General features: G+C 33.1%; 2 protein-coding genes across 2 annotated transcripts in view; one reads left to right on the top strand and one right to left on the bottom strand.

The window, feature by feature from the left end:
- Positions 1-821: 821 nt before the first annotated feature.
- LOC106461561 (glutathione synthetase-like) overlaps positions 822-7,968 on the bottom strand; it is a 28,473-nt gene continuing 21,326 nt past the window's right edge. The window contains exon 9 of the mRNA XM_022388552.1: positions 822-906. Within this exon, the coding sequence (XP_022244260.1) occupies positions 822-906 (85 nt within the window). The remainder of the gene's footprint in view (positions 907-7,968) is intronic.
- Positions 3,735-6,762, top strand: LOC111086281 (glutathione synthetase-like). The gene is made up of 3 exons (XM_022388555.1): positions 3,735-4,344; positions 4,757-4,838; positions 6,554-6,762. Exons 1-3 carry the CDS (start codon positions 4,033-4,035, stop codon positions 6,745-6,747), a joined length of 588 nt encoding a protein of 195 aa, XP_022244263.1. The 5' UTR covers positions 3,735-4,032; the 3' UTR covers positions 6,748-6,762.

Raw genomic sequence — 7,968 nt, 5'->3', positions numbered from 1 at the left:
TTTCAGTATAGGAAAATTATAACTTCTGATACGGTACTCTACATAAATATCTAGAATCCCACATTGAATAGATGAAGGGACCAGTGATATTGGAAGAAAGAAGCATCTTTGGAAAGTATCCAAAGGACACCCTAAAAGAGTAGATCCTTGCAGTAGAGGATCATACATAAGAGACCACGCCTCTTCTGTACCAGTGTGGAAAGAGGTGTTGCAGAAATGGGTGGAAATTGGGAGAAGCACATCCAAAAGGGAGAGAACAATGGTTGGATAGGGATTTGAACCTCAATCCCCAAGAGCACATCAATGTGGGTGAGAGCAAAAGGATGTACCTCCAGGTGTAGAGTGGCTGGGGCATGACAGACCATACAAGGCAAGTCAACTGCATCCAAAACCCAGGCCGTTGGGAACCAACATCCACACAGGGTAGGATGAGGATCGTACTGTCGGTAAGTCAATTACAATCTAAAACCCTGCCACTAGGAACTAATATCTATGTGGGGGTAGGAAAGAGAATCATACTGTCTTCACCACAAGTTCATCAGACCAGAGGGGATCTTATATCCCTCCAATCTATGAATGGGACCTATTATAGCAATGTGAAAACTGATTGGCCAATCTGAAAACCCATCTTCTGGTATCATAAAGATGTCTTTGTAATGTAAACCAACTCATTCAAAACCAAACAAACAGTAACTGCCTCTAGCACAGTAACAGCCTTGGTGTAATAAAATTAATGAGGGATAGCGTAAGAGGAAGAAGAGTATACAGTGTAATTAAGTGAGGAAACAGAGACACCTGTAATATATTTGTGAGGACTTACATTAATTGCTTCCACTGACCTGTGTACCATAGTGATCAGGAACATAACCAGTACGAAAGTAAACCACAGCAACTTCTTGGTTTTTCCTTCAATAATGGATAAGAATATTAAAAAGTGACTAAAAATCACAAGTAATTTCATCACTAAGAAATAAAAAAATTTTTTAGCAGTAAAGAAAAATTGAAGAGTCATTTAATCTTACCACAACAAATATTTCTTCTTTATTAATAACTGTTCATTTAAAACAGTGTTTAAGCCTATATACAGGGGTGAGGGGTCAAAGTGTGCCTGCCATGAAGAACGCCATTCAACATGGTATGTATTTGATGCCAAAGTTATCAACTATTCACTTTATCCTAATTGCCAATTCAGCAACAGTTGCTGACAGATGAGTAAATATTAGATACAATACACAGGAACAGTGAAGAAAATTGTAGATATGCATTTCTAGAGAATATGCACCTGCAATATCGAAACTACAATGGACAAAATCATCTTTTTATTCTTCACATGAACATAAGTGTATCTTGCATTCTGACTTGTCAATTTGAATCAAACTGACAATGTAAATTCACAGATATATCTTGAGTATAAATACTTTTGTAACACATATTTTTTGTCTACAACAGACTTGTACATTTTACTCAAAGCTTACCATATTTCGTGTAGATACACTTAGTAAATTCAGAATTATAGTCAACTCCATTGGAGGGTTGGTCCAAAGGACTGACCATGAGCACATTCAGTTAACTCATCTCCATATTAATGAATAAAATAAAGTTTAGATTGCCCTATAGAACAATTATTTATTATCCCATAGCCTATGTAAGGTGATGTGTCTCGTTAACTCTTGAAGTGTAAAAACAGCATAACAAAATATACACTTTATTTTATTATCCTCATTTAGAGTTTAATATAGCAATTGTCACTAGGCTGAAAGCTTTCAAGATAGAGAAAATAGGACAATAAATTTGACCAGTTGTGGTGAAAAAAGTGGACACTCAATAAATACATCTTGAAACTAATTTGTTTTTGCTATTATGACAGCTTTTGCTTAGCAGTTTGGAAATTTATACAAATTTTCCAGGTCCAGCATAGACCATCTTTTTCAGTTTTTAATGAATAAAATTTTTAGTTGAAGTAATCTGAACTTCATATGAATACATATATTGACTTAAAATACAGGTTTATTTTAGATTACAAAAAACAGATCATTGGTGTAAAGTCTTTAGCAATTTAGCAAATCTTTAATGTTTTTACCGTCACATTTACAGATAAACAACTCCACCCAGTACTTGGTATATTTTCAGGTATATAATTAAAAAGCAAAGACTAGTTTTATTATTTCATTACTAATCTGAGACTGATAATCTTTGGGGAATGCCGTTTCTTTTATGATAACACTCTAGAAGGGACATGTATGTGCCCATGGTGTGAAAAAGTGAAAATATATGTTTGTATCCTTTATTTGTTTAATGAAAAATGTCTGCCAAATGAATGTCAACCAAAAAAAGTATCCTTTATAGTTCTGAAGCTGCTATTATATGTCAGTATTGACTAGTATTTATTGCCTGCTAAATACATTTTTATGATCCAAGCATATGATTATTTTGCATTGGAAAAGGCTATCACACACTTTCCCAAAAGCAATAAATTTTGCTGGCATTACACTACCTACAAAATGTAGTTCTGATACAATCTATTCCACCTCAACTTTATGTCAGCTATGCTTGTCACATGGCTTTTTGACCTGCATATCTAAAATCATTGTATCTTAACATACCCAAACCTCTGTATTGTCTCACACTCCAGTTTTAAAATGGACAGCTTCTTTTGTACAATGGAGGCATTTGTAAGTATAACTACTGTTTAGCCCTATTTTGTGTGAAAAGATGATTTTAGAAAAGAGAGAAAAAAAAAAGTGATATTTTGAAAATATTCGTTTGAAAGTTACTGGATCACCTATTAAGACAAAATTATATATGTTCTTAACATGATCCTCAGAATTTATTATTTAAAGTATCAGCATCATTTCTTAAAACAAATTGCAAAACAGTTGATGTTTCTTTACTCAATATTCTGATGACTTGATAATTCAGTGAAATTTTCATTTCACTGTTCAAATGGTAGTGATATGTTACAGAAAAACCAGTTGTTTTGACCTGGTAAAAAGGAAAAAGGAAGAGCTACTTGTACAATGAAAAAAGATAAATTCTATTTAAATATAGTTTAAAGACAGTCTCCTTCAATTCACTAATTATGCTCTAAGGCCACTGTGAAAGGGTCCATCAAAGTTATTTCCAAAGCTCACCACTCCTCCCTGCAGGTTTTGCTTTCCATAATTTGTCTAGTATATTGTTTTGTAATTAAGCACAAAGCTACACAACGGGCTATCTGTGCTCTGCCCACCACGGGTATCGAAACCCGAATTCTAGCGTTGTAAGTCCGCAGACACACCGCTGTACCACTGGGGGCTGTCTAGTATATGACAATGAAAGTTTTACAATGGTCATTTCAACAGTCTGGTAACAGAAATCCACCGGCATTGTATTCATTGAATTAAGCAGTATTTTTTTTTGTATGGAAAGCATGAATATCAGTTTCATTGCCCAGCTGCATGAGGTATGCAATGGTTGAATAGGAAGCCTTATCTTGGTGAACCCAATACTCAGTTGGCCTCATTTACAGGAGTATATTCTTTTTGATTATGTTACATATGGCTGCCAGGGGCATGTGTTCAGCTTTTGATACAGACTTTTGTGTTCATGGATTCTCACCTATACAAGATGCTGAAATTTGTTTATCACATTTAGGGTATGATTTGTTGCAGGTGTTTTTCTGGATAATTCCAGTGCCTCAAGTACAAGCTATATCTCTGAAATAGAAACTACACTGCAAGACTATTGTCAAGATGCATGGTTGTCAGATAGAACATGACTAGGCATTTCGACATGGATTTTAACAATATGGCTTGACTCCAAAATCATATTAATATATTATGCTCAACCTCTATAGTTTTCATGAATTACCCACTATACTGAAAAATTGTATTTGATTTTAGATGTTTATTTGGGACCATTAGCTGATGGTGCTGTTTAATTGGTGTAGATAACCAGTACTGTATTTGGAAGTATTCGTTGATGACATTACTTAACTGAAGCATAACCACTGCTGTATATTCTAGGAATGGTAATATTAATTGATGATTTTAAATGGTAGAAAATCTATTACTGTTTTGTCATTTAGAAATTGGAGCACCGGTTGTTAATACTAAAGAACGGCTCATATTTTGTCTCCAATGGCTTGAAACTATAGGTAGATTTTCCTTCCAGGACTGGAAATTGCGGCTTTTAATTGAGAAATCTCGAGCCATCAAGTGTCCCTCCATACAGTATCACTTGGCAGGAACTAAAAAGGTTCAGCAGGAGTTATCAAGGCCTGGAATTCTAGAAAAGCTCTTTAAAGATGTAGATTATGTTAAAAGAGTGAGGAATGTTTTTGCTGGCCAATATTCCTTAGATTTGGTGAGTGCCCATGTTTATTATTAGAAACTTAAACTACAAATGTCATTGATAAGAATCATTGTTACCAAAATAAAAATTCTGTCATATTACATGCAAAAAATTATACCTATACTTAATTATTTTAAGTTGTAAATTAAAGTTGTAATTGCTAATAGTGTAATCTTTCACTTTTTTTCTTCTCGAGGGCTACGTAATTGAGACTGTAGCTGGGATATGAACATATTGACTACCAAAATTTGCCAGATTAATTTGAAATTTTATATCTTATATCATTAATCTAAATTTGTTTGGTAGTTTGATTTTCTCACTTCTATTGTACACAGTATTTGCTTTTGTTTAGTTGTGAATAACCTTTTTGTCCTATGATGTATCTATTAAAAGGATAACCAGAATGTTTTCTGCTTCTTATCAGGACTCTAGTGGGGATGAAATTGTAAAAGAAACATTACAAAATCCACAGAACTATGTCATGAAACCCCAGCGGGAAGGAGGAGGTAAGCTTATATGAAAAAAAGCTGATCATTTTGCACTAAGAGTACTTCAATTCGTTAAGATAATGAGATGAACCAGTTACATTGAACAGTACCTGAGCCTACTACTGACCCTTTCTATCAAAAGTAAAATATCTTAGTATTCAAGTTAAATTATAACTAATAATTAGACTTTTGAATGTGTTAAACTTGACAATAATATTCAACAGATAAGGATTTGAGTAATCAGAATATCTTGTCATTGGTTACCACAGTCTCTAAGCCTAACTAGACTTACTTCAGATCTTTTCATATAAGAACATTTCTACAGATTTCAAACAAATATAACTTAACACAAAAACATTTTCAGGAACGAAAAGAATGGTATCTAATAATAAAATAAAATCCTAGATTTGTATTTTTTCTTAAATTGTCTAAACTTTCCACTAAATTTTGTTTTTATTCTCTACACAAACTACATAGAAACATAAATTACTTCTTACACCACTTTATTTTCTCTACATTGAAGCCAATACTTTATAATCTTCTGAGCCATTGGTATTCAAACTGTGCCTGTAGCTATTTTTGAAGCTGAGTGTTATTAGTAGTTGTTCATATTACATGCTGCAAGGTTACAAAAGAGTACGAACAAGATGCCATACTAACAAAATCAGAGAATGATAAATCACTTGAGAAACAAAACCTTGAGAATTATGTTCTCAAGAGATTACAGTTTCTTAAAAAATACAAACTTATGCTTTGAGATGGGAAGAAAATCCCCCAAAAAGTGATAAGTGCATTGTTTAGGGGCAAGACTCATTGGAGCTATGTAAAAATATCAGTTTGAGCCTATTTTTCTTTGTAAATTACACTAAATAAATGCTACAAAATGTTAAGTTATTAATTCTAAAATAGAATTAATGAGGGCAGATTAGTAAAATAACTTATTATTTTTTGAAAAGAAACTATATTGTTACCTAGCCTGACCCGATACCATTGTAACAGGTCAGGTCATAGGTTACCAATATTTCTTTTTCAGTTTTTGCTTCGTTTTTAGATTTATAGCCAGAAGTGGTAGCTAGTTCAATTCACAAAATAGTGTCAGTTGAAATATGTTAATGAATATCAATCAAGTTGAAACTGATTGTATATATATTAAATGGAATTTTCTGGTTAAGTAAAGTGAAAATTCTAAGATGAAAGGAAGTATTTTTTTCAAACTTGTATCTTAACAAACGTTTTTTATTGTTTACAGCAAAAACTAGATACTTTTCACTAAGTGTTTGCTGAGATTCATGCAATTTGGTTAAGTTTTTCTAATGAGAAGGAAAAATATCAATAGTGTGTTGATTAAATTAAATCAAAGCTGGGATTAGGTACCCTAGACTGAGATTAAAATTGTTATATTAACCTGTAGAAGATGAACTACATGCATCTTGCAGAGTCATGGAAAAAATTAATGTGTTTCATGTAATGAAGTTTTCCATGATTTGTTTATTTCTTAAGAAAACTGAAAGACTTGTAAATTTTGCTTGAACATATTTCTGTGTTTATAGTTATATACATTATATTATACTTACATGTGTATTTGTATGTGTGATATACATTGGTCCCCACACACATGCACACAATAGTCTGAAGGCTTATAACACTAAAAATAGTTACCATGCCTGTAGTGGGCAGAACACAGATAGCCCATTGTATAGCTTTGTGCTTACAATAAAAAATATATTATCTAGGACACAATATTTATGGAGAAGAAGTTAAAACCAAATTGACAGAACTTGGAAGATCTAAAGAGCGAGAAGCCTACATCTTAATGGAAAGAATTAAACCACCTTCTATTGAGAATTACATCATTCGAAGAAAAGAACCAACAGCCAAGATCTCAGTAATTGGAGAACTTGGTATCTATGGGGTTGTTCTAGGGTAAGAAACATGTAAATTAACAGAAAATCAAACTGGAATAAATTCTGGTTTAACTTCAATTTTCTAGAATGAATAAGTGGACATGTATATGAGAAAATTTGTTTAAATAAGTTATAATTATTCCAGTTGTAAATTTGAAAAATAAAATAAGTGCTTTCTTTGTCTGCCCTCTAACCATTAACTGTAGAGTTCCACATTAAAGATGTAAGGTTACACAAACAGACTGACTGTTAACTGCTTAAGTTCTACATAAAAAACATGAGGCTGTATACACAGTCTTCTGAATATGAATTGTAGAGCTCCATATGAAATATATTAGGCTGCACATTCTTCCTGTTTGCTGAATATTATAATATAAATCTGTATAATACAATTTAAAGTGGTAGATTGCTCTCTTTTTTTTCAGTTTTGGCTGCTAATTCTTAAACCTATATCATTCTGCATCCCTCCCTAATCTTCTGTGTTCATTGCTAGTAACTAGACCTGTAATATTCCTCTCTCTCCTCCTCCTTCAGTATAACTAGTGCCTAGATCTGTAATATTCCTCTTTCTCCCTCTTCTCCAGTTTTTATTGTTAGTACCTTGACCTGTATTATTCCTCTCTTTCTCCTTTCAGTTATATCAATACTGCCTAGACCTGCCTATCTCTCATCCCCTCTATTTTAGTTTTTATTGCTAGTACCTAGACCTGAAGTATTCTTTTCTCTTCCCCTTGTTCAGTTTTATTACTAGTGTCGGGACCTGTAATGTTCCTCTCTCTCCTCCTCCTTCTGTGTTTATTGCTAGTACCTGGACCTGTAATATTTCTCCCTTTCTCTCCTCCTTCTGTGTTTATTGCTAGTACCTGGACCTGTAATATTTCTCTCTCTCTCCTCCTTCTGTGTTTATTGCTAGTACCTGGACCTGTAATATTCCTCTCTCTCTCCTCCTCCTTCTGTGTTTATTGCTAGTTCCTAGACCTGTAGTATTCTTCTATCTTCTCCCTTCATTAGTTTTTATTGCCAATACCTAGACCTGTAGTATTTCTCCCTCTTCTCCAGTTTTTATTGCTAATACCTAGATCTGTAGTATCCTGCCTTCTCTCTTCAGTTTTGGCTGCTTATTCCTGGACTTGTGCTACTCTCCAAACTAAACATTTCTGATTATGAAAATTGACATGTTATTAGTTGAATATATATATATATATGTGTGTGTGTATATATATATATATATATATATATATATA

This window comes from Limulus polyphemus, unplaced genomic scaffold, assembly GCF_000517525.1.
Source record: "Limulus polyphemus unplaced genomic scaffold, Limulus_polyphemus-2.1.2 Scaffold986, whole genome shotgun sequence".
In the NCBI taxonomy this organism is placed as follows: Eukaryota; Metazoa; Arthropoda; class Merostomata; order Xiphosura; family Limulidae; genus Limulus; species Limulus polyphemus.
Note: the sequence above shows the minus strand (reverse complement) of the source record. Positions and strands in the feature narration are given on the sequence as shown.

Coding starts and splice junctions, on each gene's coding strand:
- LOC111086281 (XM_022388555.1), top strand. CDS start 4,033: ATGGTAGAAAATCTATTACTGTTTTGTCATTTAGAAATTGGAGCACCG. Junction 4,345..4,756: donor GCCAATATTCCTTAGATTTG/GTGAGTGCCCAT, acceptor GCTTCTTATCAG/GACTCTAGTGGGGATGAAAT. Junction 4,839..6,553: donor ACCCCAGCGGGAAGGAGGAG/GTAAGCTTATAT, acceptor TATATTATCTAG/GACACAATATTTATGGAGAA.